The sequence below is a fragment of the Puma concolor genome, chromosome A2 (assembly GCF_028749965.1).
Source record: "Puma concolor isolate L17-30 chromosome A2, mPumCon1.1.hap2, whole genome shotgun sequence".
Classification (NCBI taxonomy): Eukaryota; Metazoa; Chordata; class Mammalia; order Carnivora; family Felidae; genus Puma; species Puma concolor.
In genome coordinates, this window is record NC_141668.1 from 51,066,279 (window position 1) to 51,085,908 (window position 19,630).

The 19,630-nt window shown below is 55.0% G+C and overlaps 2 protein-coding genes and 1 long non-coding RNA gene across 6 annotated transcripts; 2 read left to right on the forward strand and 1 right to left on the reverse strand.

The window, feature by feature from the left end:
- Positions 1 to 345: 345 nt before the first annotated feature.
- Positions 346 to 10,215, forward strand: HOXA10 (homeobox A10). Of its 4 annotated transcripts, XR_015246027.1 has the most exons (4): positions 346 to 888; positions 3,381 to 3,457; positions 5,476 to 5,735; positions 8,619 to 8,723. XR_015246027.1 is itself a non-coding variant. In XM_086693819.1 (2 exons), the coding sequence occupies exons 1-2, from the start codon at positions 879 to 881 to the stop codon at positions 8,891 to 8,893; spliced, it is 285 nt and encodes a 94-aa protein (XP_086549945.1). In that variant the 5' UTR covers positions 401 to 878; the 3' UTR covers positions 8,894 to 10,215. The 4 variants fall into 4 exon arrangements, 2 of the variants coding, with proteins under 2 accessions (XP_086549945.1, XP_025785645.1); XR_015246023.1 differs by lacking the exon at positions 3,381 to 3,457 and having other exon boundaries at positions 355 to 888; XM_086693819.1 differs by lacking the exons at positions 3,381 to 3,457; positions 5,476 to 5,735 and having other exon boundaries at positions 401 to 888; positions 8,619 to 10,215.
- Positions 8,859 to 11,060, reverse strand: LOC147583175 (uncharacterized). Its single transcript, XR_015246029.1, has 2 exons — positions 10,345 to 11,060; positions 8,859 to 9,982 (listed from the first exon to the last, which is right to left on the reverse strand). It is a non-coding gene; the product is annotated as an uncharacterized LOC147583175 (long non-coding RNA).
- Positions 11,061 to 11,577: 517 nt separating this feature from the next.
- Positions 11,578 to 18,587, forward strand: HOXA9 (homeobox A9). The gene is made up of 2 exons (XM_086693837.1): positions 11,578 to 16,062; positions 17,168 to 18,587. Exons 1-2 carry the CDS (start codon positions 15,483 to 15,485, stop codon positions 17,404 to 17,406), a joined length of 819 nt encoding a protein of 272 aa, XP_086549963.1. The 5' UTR covers positions 11,578 to 15,482; the 3' UTR covers positions 17,407 to 18,587.
- The last annotated feature ends 1,043 nt before the right edge of the window (positions 18,588 to 19,630 follow it).

Below are 19,630 nucleotides of genomic sequence, written 5' to 3' on the forward strand. Positions count from 1 at the left end.
CTTCTCCCTAGCCACCCAGGCAGGGCCAGAACTGCAGAGAAGGTGGAATTTGGAGAGAGGCCTCAGACCCCAGACCGCGCTTTGTTTATTTGTTTGTGTGTTTGTCTAACTGGCGCGACTGGGGAAATCGAGCTCAAAAGGGAATGGGACAGACCCCCTAGATGAATGTCTAGGTTGATGAACAGACACAGAGGTGAACAACGACTCTCTTGGGGGGCAGTGAGGGGTGGGCAGGGAAACCCAGGGTTTAAGGAAAGACTTCCTTTGGGACGGTTAAAGATTAACCAAAGTCTTGCAAGTTGCTAGAGAGTCTAGCCAGGAGGACTGTTCGCGGGCGGGCGGCGAGCGGGCGCGGGTTTGATTTCTGAGCCCTATAAAAGCCCATCCTCCGATGGCTGTGACAATGTGGTCGTAAACCCGTCCGGGGCCGGCCAATTTGCATATTTGGAATGCGCCGCTATAAACCCGGCTGGGGTTTTGCAGCAATTTCTTAGATGTAAAAATGAGATCTCTTTAGCAGCGGGCTGGGCACATTCTTTCCCTCAGTCTATGCCTAGAGCCTGCTTCCCTCTCCCGGGCTCCGGGCTGAAGTTCGGGCTAGGCCTAGTCGCTCAGCCGCCACGAGATGGCGCACGTCCGATCAATGTCAAAGCCGCCGGGGAGCCGGGAACCCCAGCGCGATTCTCGGCCTTTGTTCGCTTCTGATACTAAGAGCAGCACGTTACATTATTTCACTTGTCCCGCTCCCCTTAGTATCAAAAAAAGGGGGGGTCACCTTCGAGAAGTAATTGGTGTAATTTAAAGCAACGCGCCTTCTTTAGGCCTCGCAGGCGTCGCGGCACGGAGAAGCCTGCTGTCCCTTGGCAGTGATTTCGGAAATGTGTCAAGGTAAGAGGCCACAAGTTTAGCAATTTCAATCTGACTGAGGCGGGAGTGGGGAAGTGGCCGATGTCAGAGCAGGACTGGGAAAAGTGGCTGGGTTTGTGCGCTCTGGGTGACGCTATAGGCGCTCAGCCCACCCCCCCCTTTCTCCCATCGCTCACTAAGGTTGGAAAGCAGGGGGAGGCCTAAGTGGAAAAGTTGACGATTTAAGCTCCCTGCGCCATCAATTCACCCAAGGCGATCTTTCAGTTTTCTAGAAATGTTCAGAATGGGACCAGCCAAGGATGGGGGGCATCCAAGCGAAAGAGTTCTGCTTCTACTGGGATCAGGATTGTGGTGGCAACAAAAAGAGAGGGGGGGGGGGCAGAGAGAGGGGAAGAGAGAGAGGAAAAGAGAGAGAGAAAGGGAGAGAGAGAGAGAGAGAGAGAGAGAGAGAGAGAGAGAGAGAGAGATGGCGGGGCTGGGAAAAATAAAGTTTCTACTCCAAACAATGAGGTGGTCAGCAACCGTGGCCGCTGGGGCTGGCTTATTCCCTGGGGCAGACATCCGGGAGGCCGCTGGTTTCCTACTAGGTGCCCCAGCAGCCTGGGGAAAACCTTTGTTCTGAAGAAGGCCAATTCAAAAAAGTCACATATGATTTTTGAAGCTTCCAGAGAAGTCTGTATTTGCTTATTCGGAATGTACCATTATAAACCGGGCTGGGGTTTTGTGGTGATTTCTTAGATGTAAAAATGGTATCTTTCGCATATTTTGCAAAACATGCAAAAACGGTATTGGTAAATACCTATACGTTTTCATAAGCTCGCACTGAGAATGAACTCTGATCACAATCTGTCCATCAGCGTTGTCATAAAACACGTTTTAAAATAATCGTTTGACTTAAGATTTCAGAGGCTAGATTCAAATGTCCTCTTTTCTTATATTTAAGTTTTTATTCCGATGTTCTCATTAGTTTCTTGAAATGGTTTTTTTATTTTTACAAATATACGGTGCATGGGTGAGTGGGGGCAGGAATCTCAGAAAATAGGCGCTGCCTGTGTGCCTGTGTGTGTGTTCGTAAATTTGCCTATCAAAAGTCACTAGTCTTTGTTGAGCTCGGGATTCCAAATTCTGTCAGAATAAGGCAGCCACAGGAACCACACCGAGTGGGCACCTGCACCATGCTGTCTGCAGCCTGAGCCTTCCCTAAAATCCCAGAACCACTTCTAGTTTCAAGGCCAGAAGCAGTTTATTACGGACAAAATTAAGGATACTGTAACTTAGGGAGCATGAGAAAAGGCCCCAACACTCCCCCATCACGAGAGAAGGGCCAGTTTAATGGCTGGATTTAGAGAAAAGTTTAAAGTGCGTTGTTGAGGGATAGATTGCACCTGATTAATTCAAAGCAGACACAGCAAATATCCCTGGAAATGCTGACATTCTTAAAGATGAACGAGAAAAGAATGTCATCGCTTACAATAAAAAATATTTTAACTATACAGTGAAGGAGAGAATCAGAGAAGTCCATAATTTTTGTTAAAACAGATATGTGAAAGTGGCGTTTGTTTTTCCTCTGTGATGCTACAGCCCAACTCCACAATGGGTCAGATAATTCTGACCCCGGAAAGCCCTGAGAACAATTTACAGATACAGATTGTTTACTGGCTATCTCAGTCTCAGTACCCAGTATTTTTAAAAAGAGGTGTTTTTTGGTAATAACAGTTTGTTATTTCTGGTCATTTGCGAGGGCCTACTCAGGAGGAGTAGGAATCCGCTCTCTGGTGAAGTGCATCGTAATCCTCGCCAAAGGGCTTTTTCCACCGGCCTGGCGATTACTTCGGCTCCATGACCACGGGGAGGGGAAGCGTTATTACCCAGGTAGAAACAGACAATATTTACTCCTAAATAAAACGTGGGCTTTAGGGGCTGCCATATATATAACCACTACACAGGCCTGGCTGAAGGAAGCAGGCACCGAGAGTTTTAGGTCAAAAGCATCCTGAGGGCGAGAGAGAGAGAAATTCAGCAGCTGGGAGGGAGGGAGAAGAGGAGAGAAGAAAAGAAGGCAAATGGGTTAGAGGGAAGAGAGTGTCCAGAAGCCTACACATGCTGCAACTAAATCGCTTTTCTTAATCTCTCTCGGGAATGGAGAACCTTGGGAAAGCCCAGGCAATCGATAAACGGAATATTCTATTGAGAAAGTTAACACCTCAGTGTTACAGTCTGGGGAGTGCAGAGGCTTGGGGGCAGTCGGGGATGCTGGGAGCTCCAAGACCAGCTGAAAGGGCAGTAGCCTCTAACTTGAGTTTCTGCTGCGTGGATATCTTCTCCTCCGAACCAGCGGCAGCAGGCCAGTCGGCGCCCCGGCGCGTCGGCAAGGCTGTCCATTCCGCTCGGCTTCAGGCTCGGCAAGCCCCGGTGGGGGTGGGGTGGCGGTCCTGGGCCAGAGAAGAACTCTCACATGGGCTTACACACTCTTCATCATCGTCATCCTTTTTTTTTTTTTTTTTTTTTTTAAGCAAGAAACTCAACATCCCGTTTGGTTTATTGCAAGGGGAGAAAAGACACTGGAGAAAAACATCCAGCTCTCCCAAAGGTCAGTGAAGACCCAAGTGCCAATGCCATGGTCTGAGAGGCTGCAGCAAGCCTTCCACCTCCTCTGAGTCGGCAGCCAAGGGGACCTTCATATAGCAGATGCAGCACCAAGCTGACTTTTGTAACCTTGGTTGGCACCTGCATGCTCTTGGATCTTACCCAGCCTAGAAGCCCATTTAGTCACCCTACAGAGCACTGACCAGACTAAGCCTGAACTGCCTAGGGCCGGGGCAACCGGCTTGTCTTACCAGTCAAACTGGCAGGGCTGCTGAATTCCGGAGGGTCCTGGAACATTCTGGAGGGCCCAAGGAGAAGACTGTGAGGAGTCTGTGAACTCCTTGAGAATGATGGGTCAAATTGTGGGAATGTGCATTTTTCACAGGATAAGAATCAGAGCTTGGCCTTAGCTTTTCCAAAGGGGCCTTAACTTTCAAAGAGAAAGACGGGTTTAGATCATTGACTTTTCACTTTATTTTCTTAGCCTCTGCCATCTCAAGCATCCTCTCCCATGGCCACTGACCCTTTCCAATCTACAGCCTTGGGAAGTTGCTTTGTGCATTTAGTGGGGAGAGTAACCAAGTCCTGGCCCATTGGCCTGCTGGGACGCGTTCTTTTCAAGGAACCCTCTCCTGTTCTTGGGACCTACTTCACACTCTGCAGAGCTTTCTTGATTGGCATGAGCAGTGCTAAGAGGCAAAGCCCCTTCTCAAGCAGTCCTCAGTTTTGTGGCATTTCCCAGTAGCACTGCTGAGCGCCACAGTCCCAATGCGTTACACCCTCCTGGTGAGTGGGATAAGGACCAAGCCCGTCCAGAGAAGGGTCCTAGGTTTCCGAGCTCTGAAGCTTTCCATATGGAAGTTTGTCGATCTCGTGGGCCTAGCCGGATTAGAAATTGCCTTGGCCTTGTTCGTGGGGAGGAGGTGGGCAGTGAAGGACAGCTCCTGATCTCTCCACACATACTTGATTCGGCTGCGGCTGCTACTTCGGCCTCAGGAGCTTGTGGACTGGAAAGAATTAGTTCTCAGACACTCTCCCCTTCTCTCCCCCTCTCTTTTCTCTCCCTCTGGCCTTCTCTCCTTCTGTGTCTCTCTGTCTTTCCCTATCCCCCTCCTCTGTACCCCCGATGCCCAGCCTGCGGATCCGGTCACCGCCAGGCGCAGGCCAGTTGGGTGGAAGCGGCTAGAGCGCAGCGCAAACTGTGGCGCGGCCGCCCGCGCTGCGGGCGGGCGGAGAGCAGCCACAGCAGGCAGATTCCGCAACTGCTTGCATCTCAGAAGCCAGCGCCAGGGCTCTTCCGCCAGCTCTCCCGTGCACCCTCTCTGGGTCTTCTCAGGCTTGGCTTCCTTCTCGGTCTGGGTTCACACCGGGAGGAACAAGGCCAAGTGCCTGGCAAATCACCTGGGATGCAAGGGTCTTTCCCCGCTGCAGGCAGAGGCCTGAGCGGTCTGCTTCCTGGGATCCCGGCGTTTAGCAGCCCCAGTCTAGGCCTCTGCAGGGGCTGGAGCTGGTGCGGCGGGCAGGCCTGGGGCATCCTGGAGAGCTGTAGCCCACCGGCAAGGGGCAAGGCAGAGACCTCCTGGACTCTACTGGATCCGGGCCGGAAAAGGTCGCATTTCCTGAGATATGTAAGAGGCCCACACAGGGGCTAGCGCCCTGGGACAGCAGTTTCCATTGACTGAGAGAGCGTTCCTACGGCCAGAGAAAAAGGAGGCCCCGGTGTCTGCTGAGCAAAGGGCCTGGCCTCCAAATGCTGCTATAACTGGGCCACGAGCCCAGCCCGGGCTTGCCGGGAACGGATTTCCTCACCGCGGGCCTCGTTAAAATGCGCACACCGCGGGAGTGAGGGCTGCCCCAGCCGCGGGTTTGGAGGGGAGGGGGGAAGAGGGGAGGGGACGAAGAGGCAGGAGTGTGGTGACACTGGTTCTAGTCATAACCTCCGAGAGCGTGCGAATGCCAAGGCTAAAGGGAGAGCTTGAGAATTGTACGGCAGAGGTGCTCATCCGCCGCCCCTTCTCCAAGTTTACCCCTCCAGGTCGTCGCCTCCAGTCAAACCCAAGACCCAGAAGAGCAATGTTTCTTTCACTTCCCTGAAACGGCGTTTGAGCTTGGAAGCTACCGGGGAAATGGGGCTATGGGGTGCCTGGACCTGGCGCTGACCTCGGAATAGGGGCAGGGGAGTCTTTCAGCCAAGGTTGCCAGTCGCTTCTACCATCCCCACCCCCCTTCTCGTTCCAGCTCACCAGGGTCCACCGACAGCAGCTTCAGAGAAAGCAAGCCAGGTGAGCATACTAGAGACAAAGATCCTAAGTGGATCAACGACTGGCTGGGGAGAGTGTGGGGGTTGAGAAGCCAGGGCAATACATTTGGGGGGAAATTACGTATGGGAATCAAGAAAGAAGTGGCAATAGCCGGCTTCCAGTGCGCTCTGGATCTCGGACACTCTGAGGTTCTTGGTGGCCTTACGGCCAGGTTGGCCACTTGTAGGAGACAGTTCCAGGTCCGGAGCCGAACGGGAAGAGTCTGAGGCCCTACAATAGGCCCGCTTAGTGTTTAGAGTACATGGAAGGCTAGTGGCTAATTCCCAAATAAGAGTGGGGAGCACCCAAGGCGGGCCGGGGTGCGCACCATAAACACCCCACTTGTTAACTGCGCGGGGGCCCAAGGGCCCTTCAAACAGACCCCGCAGGAGGGCTCACGTCCGAGCGTGGGCGGGGCTAGCCCAGGAACCAGGCCCCCCACTAGCCACGTTGGGGCAGCCCCCACAGCTCCTGGCCTTTGGGCTGAGGTATTGGGTGTGCGTCTCCTGGCCCATCAATACAGATTACATATTTATATCAATCGTGGGCTCAGAGGGCGCCCTCGGAGAGCGGCCCCGCGCCTACGAAACCAAACTGGGAGTGGTCGCGCGGAAACTCTGGCTCAGGATTGGCTGCGGGCGCCCGCCGCGGTGCGGGGGGATTGCTAATCGTATTCAGCATGTTTTGCACAAGAAATGTCAGCCAGAAAGGGCTATCTGCTCCCTTCGCCAAATTATCCCACAACAATGTCATGCTCGGAGAGCCCCGCCGCGAACTCTTTTTTGGTCGACTCACTCATCAGCTCCGGCAGAGGCGAGGCTGGCGGCGGTGGCAGCGGCGCCGGGGGCGGCGGTGGCGGCGGCTACTACGCCCACGGCGGGGTCTACCTGCCACCGGCGGCCGACCTGCCCTACGGGCTGCAGAGCTGCGGGCTCTTCCCGGCTCTGGGAGGCAAGCGCAATGAGGCGGCGTCGCCGGGCGGCGGCGGCGGCAGCGGGGGCCTGGGTCCTGGGGCGCACAGCTACGCGCCCGCGCCTATAGACCTGTGGCTAGACGCGCCCCGGTCGTGCCGGATGGAGCAGCCCGAGGGGCCGCCGCCGCCGCCACCGCCCCAGCAACAGCCACCGCCCCCGCCGCAACCACCCCAACCCCCGCCGCAGGCCACCTCGTGCTCTTTCGCGCAGAACATCAAAGAGGAGAGCTCCTACTGCCTCTACGACTCGGCGGACAAATGCCCCAAAGGCTCCACCGCCGCAGCCGAGCTGGCTCCCTTCCCGCGAGGCCCGCCGCCCGACGGCTGCGCCCTGAGCACCTCCAGCGGGGTGCCAGTGCCCGGCTACTTCCGCCTCTCCCAGGCCTATGGCACGGCCAAGGGTTACGGCAGCAGCGGCGGCGCACAGCAGCTCGGCGCCGGCCCGTTCCCCGCTCAGCCCCCCGGGCGCGGCTTCGACCCGCCACCCGCACTCGCCTCCGGCTCAGCGGATGCAGCCCGGAAAGAGCGAGCCCTCGATTCACCGCCGCCCCCCACGCTGACTTGCGGTGGCGGCGGCGGGGGCTCGCAGGGCGACGAGGAGGCGCACGCGTCGTCCTCGGCCGCGGAGGAGCTCTCCCCAGCCCCTTCCGAAAGCAGCAAAGCCTCGCCCGAGAAGGACTCCCTGGGTAAGCAGGGCGCGCTGAAGGGGCGCAGTCAGGCGGGCAGACAGGCAAGCCGACCCAGAGAAGGGAAAGAGCAGAGAGCCAGGAGTCCGCGCAGCAGCCGGCCGGCCTTGGCCCAAGCTGCAGGCAGGCTGACCTTGTGAACTTGCTTTTTAATATTTGGGCGTGGGGACGCAGTAAAAATTCATGTCCGACTTAGAGCCCCACACCAAGACGTCCTCCGCTCTGGCCTCAGCTCACCCCAATTGGGGCCGAGGACAGGGACAAGCAGCCCCCCTCTCGTGCATGCCCTTCTCCGTGGCCCGGAGCACCCTAAGCCGTGGTCTGGGCCCAGTCTGCGAGGCGCGGCCCACGCGGGGGGAGGGGGAGGGAGGAAAGTGGCTCGCCCGCAGATAGCGCGGATGTTTGTAAGGCATCCAAAATAAGCAGCCGCCAGCACCAATAAATAAGCCCATTAACCGGCGAAGTTCGAGTTTACGATCCCCCATGCTTTTTTCAAAGTTGCTGGAGGGGCGGGAATCCTCCTTACGGGGAGAAGAAAAGGCAAATCCCGCCCGGACGCCGGGGCCCTGAGCTGAGAGTCCGAAAGGGACCATTTCACTTCCCCTGAAACTCGGAATCGCCCAGACTGCATGTCCCCGGCTCCTGGAAGGACGTGAGGGACGGCCCTTGACCCCGAATCAGTTTTTTTGTGCCTTCTCCAGGTCCCAACTGTGTCCTTGTCCCTCTCCTCATTGGGCCTTAGGCAATCAGGGGACTGGAGTGAGACACAAACGGCCCCCCTCCCTTCCAAGTAGGCACCCATGCCCCCTGCCTGGGGGCTGCAGGAAGTGCTTGTCTGCCTTGGGGCGAGAAGCAGAGAAAGGCGTTAAGTTCAAGCAGTACAGCTTGCCGTACAGCAGCAGGCTTTCGTTCTTTCGTTCTGGGAGCGCCTGGCAGCTTTGTGTTAAAACAGGTGTTTGGGGGAAAGTGGAGGGACATGTGAGCTGGGAGGGTAGGTGTAGATTGAAGGCCCTGTCCATTTTGCACATGCCTGTTGGAGGAATGATCTTCTTGAGCAAGCTAAAGGGGAGGGGGGGGGAGACGGCCGCAAAACTCCGTGTGACTTAGGGCATCCCTCTTATGGCAGAGAAGTCCCAAATTCACCCCTGCGCACAGCCTAGCCTGGCCCCGATTTAACCTTCCCCTCTTTATTCTCTTGAATGCCAGGCAATTCCAAAGGCGAAAACGCAGCCAACTGGCTCACAGCAAAGAGCGGCAGGAAGAAGCGCTGCCCTTACACCAAGCACCAGACGCTGGAGCTGGAGAAGGAGTTTCTGTTCAACATGTACCTTACTCGAGAGCGGCGCCTAGAGATCAGCCGCAGCGTCCACCTCACGGACAGACAAGTTAAAATCTGGTTTCAGAACCGCAGGATGAAACTGAAGAAAATGAACCGAGAAAACCGGATCCGGGAGCTCACAGCCAATTTTAATTTTTCCTGATGAAGCTCCAGGCAACGCCGTTTTTTTTTTCCCCGCTGCCAGAGAGCCGTTCTCCTCTCTCTGTCTTCGGCCTCTGCCCAGGAACTCGCACCTGTGCCGGAGCCCCATTCCTCCCTCCCACACTCGCCATCTCGCTGGCCGTTACATCTGTGCAGGGCTGGTTTGTTCTGACTTTTTGTTTCTTTGTCTGTTTGCTTGGTGCTGGTTTACTTGTTTTCTGGGGGAAAAAGCCATATCGTGCTAAATTTCTAGAGAGAGAACTATTGTCCTGAAGTGTCGAGTGGTGACTGGGCTGGTTTGCTGTCTCGGGGTTCCTCTGCTGGAAATGGCTCCGGTCCTCCCGGTGGAGCTGGTTTCCTGCGGGGGCGGGCAAACCTAGCCGGAAGGCCGAGGTCCCATTGTAGGCGCTGAGGTGTCTGGCCTGAGGTCAATGGTGCAAGGAGCCGCCACCGGGCTCGCCTGCCTGGAGTGCTGGGCTGTGTTTAATCAGGGGACACAGGCCCCTGGGTTTCTTTTTTCTTTCTTTCTTTCTTCCTTGGCAAAGAGAAGGGCTTACAGGCATGGACATGCAGGCTGGCAAAAGGGCTTGACTTTGGCTGATTAAAAAATTGAGAGTAAGAAAGATTAATCTTTCCTTCCTCTGCAAGATATCCCAGCTTTAAAAGGAAAAAAAGAAAAAGAAAAAGAAAAAAAAAAAAAAGAACGACCAGGAGAAGGAAACTTCTCTTCCAGTTTGTGTTAGTCTTGCATTGTGGGACTAAATTATTTCACTTACCTCTGAATTTCCATATCCTTCTGTCTGTAGATAAATAACCTAAGGTAGTTTTGTTTATGCGTGTGGATTTAGTGGGTTTTTTTTTTTTTGTCATTAAGTAATTGTTACCACTGGTAACACACGACAAGCACACCACAATTCTCCCTGTCTTGTGGAGAGTTTTCTTTCTCATTTTCTTTTTTCTTCTTCCTCTTTTTCCTTTCTAAAATTCATAGAACCCAAGGAGGGCTGGGGCAAGCGGAATAGACTAGAGAAGGGAGACTTTGTTTGGGTTTCCTTTATACTGTGAAATTACATGCATAAAAGGGTCAAACCTGTAGGTGCAGAAAAAGAAAAATTATAAATACAAATCTGTATAAATGTCTATTATTATGAAAAATTGCCAATCTTGTTTTATGCAAATGCATTCTATCGTTATTATAAATGTTAGTTCTAGCTCTATTTACTTCTAATCTTAAATCAGAATAAATTAATATTGTAATGCTGCTGTGCGTGGAAAAAAGACGATGTTTATGTTCTTATAGAAGAATAAAAGCTGTGGAATGAAGCTTTTTAATTTTACCTCTTTTTTTGACTTCTTATCTTCACCTTCCACTTTATCCCGGCCACCACTTTTACAACAGGAGGACTAGCCCGCGCCCCCTGCAATTACTTTAGGCATCTATTTAAATATTACCTAGACGGTCGTAATTTGTCTGGGCCCTATAGCCCTGGTGCCGTAAGGTTTGTCGGCTTTTGTTCAGTTTTATGACTTGCTAGTATATCTGGATTGTGGCTGTCTTGGACCAGTGGTTTCAGTTGAGAGGGGAGCTGCATAGACAGAGGAAGCCAAACAGGATTTCTTTCGGGAGCCCCAGGGAGGCTCGCAGACGCCGGTTGTTTTGTGGGTCCCCTGGTCCCAGATGACCCCCAGCCTAAGAATCCGGGGAGCAGGCTGGGCCAAGAGCGCGTCACTAGCGTCCGCGGCAGCAGTTAGGTAGACTGCTGCTGGCTGCATGGCCCCCTCCCCCAGCATGGCCTCCCCCACCTGGTCGCCCTCCTCGGGGCCACGCGTTTCCTGCTCGCGGGAGGTGGGGGGCGGGGGGCGCGACGGCAGGGGGAGGGGGCGCGGGAGCGCGCGCCCCGGCTGGCTGGCTGGCTGGGAGGGAGAGAGAGGGAGAGCGACTGGCGGGGAGCGAGCCGCCGGAGGCCGAGACCAGACTGGGAGCCGGGCTGCGTGCCGACCCTGGCGCTTTCGAGTTGCTCGGGGCTGCCGCAGCTCGGCGCGTGCTCGCTGAGAAGCAAGATTTGGGAAACGAGCACGCACACTGCTCGCTCTCCTCTCTTCTCGCTTTCTCCTCTCCTTCCATTTTCCTCTCTCTCCTTTACCTTCCTTCCTTCCCTTTTCCAGGTTTACCTTACCGGGGCCGGTGGCTTCTCCCTCCGTGATGCCTTAGCGGTAGTGCCGCTCACACAGTGGCAGCGCAGGCGCAGGTTGGCAAGGGGGGGGGTCGGCCGGGCGCGATCGCAGGGTTCTCCCTTTGGCGGCGGCAGTGGCGGCGGCAGTGGCGGCGGCAGCGGCGGGCGAGGCAGCCTCGCGCGGGCAGCACCAGAACTGGTCGGTGATTTAGGTAGTTTCCTGTTGTTGGGATCCACCTTTCTCTCGACAGCACGACACTGCCTTCATTACTTCAGTTGAAATCGTCTCCAGGTACCTGTGCGCGCGGGGGCCGGGCCGGGCGGGGCATCCAGGCCCTGGTCGTGCCAGGCCTGCGGTGGCAACCTCGGCTTTTCCCCGTGCAGGAGCCGCGTCCCTGCCTCCTTCTCAGCGCTTTGTCAGGCTGCTGGCTTCACCTCCCACCCCGTGCCCACCTGGCCCCGAGCAGGTATGGTCAGGTTAGCTGCTTCTTGGCGGACGCCGGGGGCGTGGTAGGAATTCTGGGCCCTGAGCCATTCAAGGTCAGGGGCGCACGCTTCCATCCTGGGCCTCCCCCCACTCCAGGCCTGTGCCTGGCCAGGGATCCTGCCATTCTCCTGCAAGGCTGGGATACTACCAGTCCCAATCCAGGGTAGAGATCAGGAAAGATCCCTTTGAGAGAGACTCAGGCCAAACTAGGAGGGACACGGCGGAAAGGGGCTGGGATCCTGGCCTTGTCACTTACCCTTCTTTCTGTAAGCTGCCCTCGGCTCCCAGGAGTCGCCTTTGACTCTTCCTTTTCTTCCTCGCTTCCTTCCTCTTTGTGCTTTTTTGTTTTTTCCCTTCCTTTACTTCTTCCTTCTGTCTTCCCTTACCTTTATTTTTCTTTCATCTTCGGTCTCTCTGTGCCTACTTTTCTATCTCTACCACCTCGCCTCCCTAACTCTAACTCCGGGAGGGACCCAGGGCTGGTTTGGGGAGAGTCTGGGGCTGGGGTCTTATTTTTCTCTGCGCGCTCAAGTTGTGGTCGGAATCTGCCAAGGAAGGGCTTGCGTGGGACAGCTGTCCAGGGCTGTGGATCTGGGCCTGGTGTGCTGCTGCACAGACAAGGCCTCGGTTATGATCACGACCGGATGGCGGCGGCCTTGCGTTCTTACTCTGCGGATTGGCAACTGCAGCCTAAGAGATCCGATTAGAGGGCATTGGCGGCGTTTTTGTGTGCCCACACCAAGGGCAAGGAGGCTCTCCCTACCCTAACTGGGCACCTGAGGCTGGGACCTGTGCTGAGGCCCAGCCAAGCTATGTGGAGCCTGGCTACGCAGGGAATTCCGCCTGGAAGCTTCCTCGAGTCTCCTGGGCCTGCAGGTCCCAGCTCAGGCTTTAGTCGCGGTAAGGGAACCCTGGTAGGGCAAAGATTGGTTGCTTGTTTGCCAGTAGCTTCTGTCAGGTTCAGAGTCTGTTAGATATGGCATCCTTGTGCAGAAAGGTGCTGGAGGCAGGGACCCTTCCAGCTCTAGTCTGTTTCAAATAATAGCAGAAAGAAATCCTAAATTCCAGAACCATTGTAATACAAACTTGAGCCCTTGTTCCAAGTTGTAGTCCACCATTGGAAGCCAGTTGAATCCTTACGGAACTGAAAACAATTTTCATCCCTCCCTGGCCCCCAAACACACACACACACACACACACACCCCATCAGACTCATGCCCACCAACCTTTGATTCCCCACCCCACTCCAGCTGCAGGAGCTGTTTCCATTGCTCTGCCTGCGGTCCTGTTATCTGAAAGGCCGGCACACTGCTTTCCCCTCAACTCCTCTGTGCTATTTTCTGGACCAGAGTATTGGATTTGTTTTGGAGGCCAAGGTTTTAGAACTCTTAGGCGAAAAGAGATGGTTTGTAATTATACCCATTTATTATTTTTTTATACACACGCAGTCCCTTTCATTTCCAAAATAAAAGCTGACTCAAAAGCCTGAATATTTTCTCCCCAAATCTCTGGGCTGAAAGGGGATAACGTTAGGGGTTTTTGTTTTGTTTTTTGTTTTGTTTGTTTTTTTGTTTTTGTAATTTTTCTCGCCGTCTAGGCACAAGTAAGTACTGATGAACACTCAGCACCTGCTGATTATGTAGTAACTGTCCTATTCTGGGGGCCAAAGCCATTTAAAGGAAGAGCCTTTTTGTTTTAAAAAAATATACTAGTAATAATTTGTGTCTTCTCTGGGCACAAAAAGTCGAAAAACAACAAGGCGAGTCCAGCCTTTTCGCAGACAATTACAATTAGGAGCGAGGTTTCCTCTAGGGTTAATATTTCTTAATGAAAATCTTCATGAAAATCTCAGAGGCACCGCGAACTGCCCGATATTTGGGACACACCGGGCCGCGGTGGGGGTGGGGATAACGCGGAGGAATTTACAGGGAAAGGAAAATATTAGGGGGGAGGAGGCTGAGGCGACCAGGACCAGCCACGTCGGAGTTCACTGTGTCGGCCACTTCCCTCTTCCGGCGCGGGCGGATAAAGGGGCACCCAGTTGGTCTCCGCCTGGCGTCTCAGCCTCGCCCTCCCCGAGGCAGAGCCTGGCATTTGAGGGTCCCCGTTAGGGACAGGGATGTACAGGGTTTGGGAGAGGATTACTGGAACTGTTGGGGAGAATGAAGGCAGAAAAGGGGATGGAAGCGCCCTCGCCGCTTGCCCTCGCCGCCAGGGAAGTGGGTTAATGAGAAACACACTCTTGCAGGCACAGTGTTCACACGTGAATTTAATTACCCCGTTTTTAGGAGTCGCTGCTTTCCGTTCGGATTTGGGGGTGGGTATTTTCTTCCAACTAACAGAGGCAGAGGCCTTTTAACTTACCCCTTAAAGACTCCAAGGGGTGAGAAATACCTTCCTCAATTTGGCCAAGCTAAAGGATGGGATTAAAGTCAATGCCCCGTGCCCCTCCCCGTTTTAATTTCTAGCCCTGGACTTGAGCTGCCGTGGCCTGCCTAGCTTTGGGCCTTGTGACTCTGCAGAGTCGTCTGGCCTGGCGGAAACCGAGGGGGGAACCCGGACAGTGGCCAGGAAGGAAGGAAGGAAGGAAGGAAGGAAGGAAGGAAGGAAGGAAGGAGCGAACCCTGAAGAATTCATACTGGGCCCCGAGGCCAGACGCTCTGGTGCGGGCCTCCCAGCTACTGGAGCCGCGCGGTCTCATTGGAGGCACTACCTTCTCCAAAGCCGATCTCTCCTTCCACTGAGGCTGCCTCGTGTTTTTTTCGCAGCTCGGGTTTGGGGAGTGCGACAAAGCCTGAAGAGCTCAGCGTGAGGGCCTTCGAGGTCGGGGCACAGTGTTGGGTCGCCTGCTGCGTCTGCCTGGGGATCCTGATGCCCGGCTGACAACAAGCAGGGAGCGGGGGCGCGGGGTTGAGAGCGAACCCCGCGGCACAACCAGGCCCTTCAATCCTTGGCCTCGGGGACAGCTGGCCGCTCCTCGGTGGGGCGCTCGCTGGAGGCGCAGCGGCAAATTTGGGAGCCGCCCGAGCGCCCTGAGATCCAATCGGGCAGATTTCAGGGCCCCACAATAGGCGGTGCCCCACTCAGAGGCCTGTCCCTGCCCAGCGCGCTCGGGCAGGGGCGGCAGTGGCTCGATTGGGACGGATACTGCGTTGAATTTGACTTTTCGCGGCCGGCCCGGGGTAAGCTCGCATCTCCGGGGACTGCAGGAATTATTTACAGGGAGCTCGCCAACCAAACACAACAGTCTAATTTAACCTTTCCAAGTCCTCGTAAATTTTTACAGCTGGGAGCCACGGCGAAGCAAACGAATCTGTTGGTCGTTCCCAACTTCCCACCAGCCTGTGTGGCTTCTGAAACAATAACTCCTTATGAAATATCATAAATATAGATTTAAATACAGTAGAGCGAGAATGCGATTTGGTTGCTTTTTTATGGCTTCAATTATTGTCTAATTTTATGTGAGGGGCTCCACTGGCCGCACTCGCACGCGGGACCCGCGCCTTGCTGATGGCGTGATTAATTGTGATATAAAATAGTCCGCTTAAGAAGTGTGTGTCTGGTGGTGGCGGTGGGAGGGGAGGAGAGTACAGAGGCAAGGCCAGATTTGATCTTTTAATCTTCGTTGGCCACAATTAAAACAAACCCGATCGTGGAGCGCCGCGATCCCTTTGCATAAAAACATATGGCTTTTGCTATAAAAATTATGACTGCAAAACACCGGGCCATTAATAGCGTGCGGAGTGATTTACGCGTTATTGTTCTGCCGGGCGGGCACGTGACGCGCGCGGCCAATGGGGGCGCGGGCGCCGGCAACTTATTAGGTGACTGTACTTCCCCCCCCCCTGGTGCCACCAAGTTGTTACATGAAATCTGCAGTTTCATAATTTCCGCGGGTCGGGCCGACCGGCCAGGCGCGGGGCACAGCGATGGCCACCACCGGGGCCCTGGGCAACTACTACGTGGACTCGTTCCTGCTGGGCGCCGACGCTGCGGACGAGCTGGGCGCGGGCCGCTACGCGCCCGGGGCCCTGGGTCAGCCTCCCCGGCAGGCCACCGCGCTGGCGGAGCACCCCGACTTCAGTCCGTGCAGCTTCCAGTCCAAGGCGGCGGTGTTCGGCGCCTCGTGGAACCCGGTGCACGCGGCGGGCGCCAACGCGGTGCCCGCTGCAGTGTATCACCACCACCACCACCACCCCTACGTGCACCCCCAGGCGCCCGTGGCGGCGGCGGCGCCGGACGGCAGGTACATGCGCTCCTGGCTGGAGCCCACGCCCGGCGCGCTCTCCTTCGCGGGCTTGCCCTCCAGCCGGCCTTATGGCATTAAACCTGAACCACTGTCCGCCAGAAGGGGTGACTGTCCCACGCTTGACACTCACACTTTGTCCCTGACTGACTATGCTTGTGGTTCTCCTCCAGTTGATAGAGAAAAACAGCCCAGTGAAGGCGCCTTCTCCGAAAACAATGCTGAGAATGAGAGCGGCGGAGACAAGCCCCCCATCGATCCCAGTAAGTGTCTCCTCCCTTCAGGCCGGCCGCCGCCTCCACGCCGGCCACCAGGATCTGCCAGCCCTTCAGCTTTCTCTTGAGCCTGTCTTCGCCTGCGCTGGGAGCCTCTTGAGCAGGGGCCGCGAACCAGAAGTTGCTGTTTAGGATGCCTCGGATGGGGCCCCAAGTCCAGGGAGCAATGACAAGCTGGTCGCCGGGTTTCGGGGGGAGGGGAGGCGGCTGCCGCCGAGAGAAAGAGAGAGAGAGAGAGAGAGAGAGAAAGAGAGAGAGAGAGAGAGGGCGGGGCGGGCGCTGCTGGCCGAGCCAAGACCAGCAGCCCCTCTTCCTGGCTGCCCGGTACCAGGACAGCAATACTTTGGGCCGTTCTTCGAAAGCAGCTCGGCAGAGAGAATCTTTTGTGCGGCTAGATGTCCTGGAGCGGCGGCAGCAACTGCAGCCTAAACGCTGGAGAAGACGGCCGATTCCTTCCACTTCTTGCCTTCAGCCAGTGGCGGCGTAAATCCTGCCCAAGATGAGGCTGTAGGAGACCGGGCCACGAGGGTCCCCGTGCAAGATTATTCAAATAAAGTGGAGAAGTGATCAACGCCCTCGGGGCGCCTAGGGGCGCCAGGCCGGCTGCCCAGCTCTCACGGCCTTCCAGAGAGGTCAAAGGAGTGGGGGAAGTAGAAGGAAAGGTGGGGAAGGCGAGAGAGAGCGCGCGCGCGCGTGTGTTAGTGAGAGGGAGAAGAGAATATTAATGCTGCACGAACACAGGGCAGGGTGGTTTCGCCCTGCCTGGCAAGAGGAAGATCTATTTCCAAATTTCACTCTTTGCCCTAAGTGCAGAGGGTGGGAAGGAGAGGAAAAGGACAGGAGGACAGAGGAAGAGAAAAGTGGGCCTCTGAAGGGAGGGGGAAGCTGAGGTTTTACTGCGTGCAGTTGTAAGTGACCGTTCCTCTGTCTGTCTGCCACCGTTCCATTGTGTCGGAGGTCCGGCAGCCTTCCCTAACCAATTCAGCAGCGCCCGGCACTTTGGCGGGAGACCCTAGGAGGGTTCCCTGGCCCCCAGCGGAGGGGGGTGGCTAGTGCTTCTCCTCCTCCTAAATCCCGTCTGTCTCCCTCGCAGGCAACCCGGCTGCCAACTGGCTCCACGCGCGCTCCACGCGCAAGAAGCGCTGTCCCTACACGAAACACCAAACGCTGGAACTGGAGAAAGAGTTTCTGTTCAACATGTACCTCACCAGGGACCGCAGGTACGAGGTGGCCCGACTGCTCAACCTCACCGAGAGGCAGGTCAAGATCTGGTTCCAGAACCGCAGGATGAAAATGAAGAAAATCAACAAGGACCGAGCAAAAGACGAGTGATTCGACTGGAGTTCATTTAGAAAAGAGAGCGCGAGCTAGAGAGAAAGAGAAAGGACTGCCCGTCGTCCCCTTCTCCCACCCCCATCCCACCCCAGCCTCCACCACCCCGCACAAAGCGGCTCTAAACTCCAGGCCTCACCTCCCCCTGGCAGACCCGGCTCAGGCTGGTTCCTCAGCCTGCCCTTTCAAGGAGGAGGTATTGTAAACTTTCCATTTTCTGTAAGAGGAAAAAAAGGTGTGTGTGGGGGGGGGGGAGAGCATTAGTGCTGATGGCTGTGTGTGCTAGCTTGTATATATATTTTTAAAAATCTACCTGTTCCTGACTTCAAACAAACAAACAAACAAAAAAAAAACTACCTTTTTGTAATGCACAACTGTTGATGGCGAGCTGTATAGTTTTTAGTCTGTGTAGTTAATTTAATTTGCTCTTTGTGCGGCAGAGTGATCTGCCCAGATACTTGAACACTGTGTTTTATTGTGGTGATTATGTTTTGTGACTCAAACTTCTGTGCTGGGTGACGCACCCGTTGTGATTGTGAAAGCTAGAAAATTCAATTTCAACTCAGGTTGTTGATGAGGGAGAAAAACAGTTGCATAGAGTATAGCTCTCGGTAGTGAAATATGTCTTCTGTATAACTAGGCTGTTAACCTTTGATTGTAAGCTAGCTGTAAGGATTTCCCAGTGAAATAAAATTTTAAAAGAAAGAAAAAGTGTTCTCCAGGATGCACAGATTCATGGGTTTTCTCCTCTTTTGAAATGCGGGCATTTTAGTCTCTACATACTCTATAGACCTGTCTTATCCATTGTATATATAATCCACATATTAAAGAAAAATTAATCAGACAAGCTTGCATATTGTTCTTGCACCGGATGAACATGGAGGAAATTCGGAGCTATACATATGTGCAGAAGGTTACTACCTATGGTTTACATTTAATTTTAGTCGGGGGGGAAATGAATGCTTATTGTAATGGAGTTAATTTTATTGATAATAAATTATACACTATGAAACCGCCATTGGGCTACTGTAGATTTGTATCCTTGATGAATCTGGGGTCTCCATCGGGCTCAACATACACTGTATATTTTGCAATAGTTACCTCAAGGCCTACTGACCAAATTGTTGTGTTGAGATATTTAACTTTTTGCCAAATAAAATATATTGATTCTTTTCTATTTATTGCGGGTCAGCTCCTTGCACCTTCTTCTCTGGGACAGGGGAGCGTGGGGGAGAGTGTCTGGGTGGGGGCCGGGCCGGACTGGGGTGGAGGAGGACAGAACCCCGGTTTTACCTCTGGCCGGCTTTTAGAGCGGGAACCTGCTGGGCTTCGCTCCCACTGGGGCCAGCTGCCTGGCGGCGCAAGCAACCGAGGAAGGCTAGGAAACAAGGGGAGGCGAGGCCCGGCTCCTGGTTTTGACCTGTCCCTTTTGCCGGGAGGCCCAGAGGCCTCTGAGGGGCTGGGCTGCAATCCCAGTATCTTTGTCCAGTAGCAGTGAAAGGCCACTCTTTGCTCCGGGCGCCCCGAGAAATTTCCGCAGCCGGTCCACTGAGACTCCCGGAGCCTTCCCCTGGCATTGGGGGGGGCGGGGGGGGGGAAGGTAACGGGAGGGCAGGACCGAGAGCTGAAGGGCCTGCCTCCTGAGGAGTCTCCGAGAAGGGAAACAGGAGCCCGACTGCCCCGACGCGGCCGCCTGGACAGACATTTGGGGGCTCTCAGGGGACCCAAGCCTTGCGCCCCCGTACCTCCGCGTCCTGTCAAGCTGGCCCAGGGGATTCTGGGACCTGCCCTACGCTCCCCTCCCAAGCACAAGTCCTGACAGAGGCAGGGCCTAGGCAGCCGACGAGCCTGAAGCGCCGTAAAAGAAAATGAGGGCTGTTACCGTTTATGGGGTGTAAAAGGCTGCGGGGGGAACGGCTCCAACTTCGGAGGCCCAAGCGCCTTATAGATGTGGCCAGAGGGTTCAGCCTAGTCTCCCCCCATTCTTTTCTCGCTCTCCCCGCCCTCCCCCCACCACCCCGAGACTTCTGGAAAGTTATCTGTGTTCTGATGCGTAAAGGGGGAACCAGGGCGCCGGAGGATGGGGCTTCCCCTCACGCCCCCACCCCCCACCCCGCCGCCAGGTTGGGACGCCCTCTGTTGTTGCAGACAGAAGGAACTTCAAAGAATGGGCAGTTAAGGGTGTGCCATAAAGACCGGGTCTGCGAACTGTCTGGAATTCGGC

Excerpts from the sequence above, each read along its gene's own strand:
- HOXA10 (XM_025929860.2), top strand. The coding sequence starts at position 6,449 with ATGTCAGCCAGAAAGGGCTATCTGCTCCCTTCGCCAAATTATCCCACA. Across the intron at positions 7,413-8,618 it reads GCCCGAGAAGGACTCCCTGG|GCAATTCCAAAGGCGAAAAC; the intron begins GTAAGCAGGGCG and ends CTTGAATGCCAG.
- HOXA9 (XM_086693837.1), top strand. The coding sequence starts at position 15,483 with ATGGCCACCACCGGGGCCCTGGGCAACTACTACGTGGACTCGTTCCTG. Across the intron at positions 16,063-17,167 it reads CAAGCCCCCCATCGATCCCA|GCAACCCGGCTGCCAACTGG; the intron begins GTAAGTGTCTCC and ends TCTCCCTCGCAG.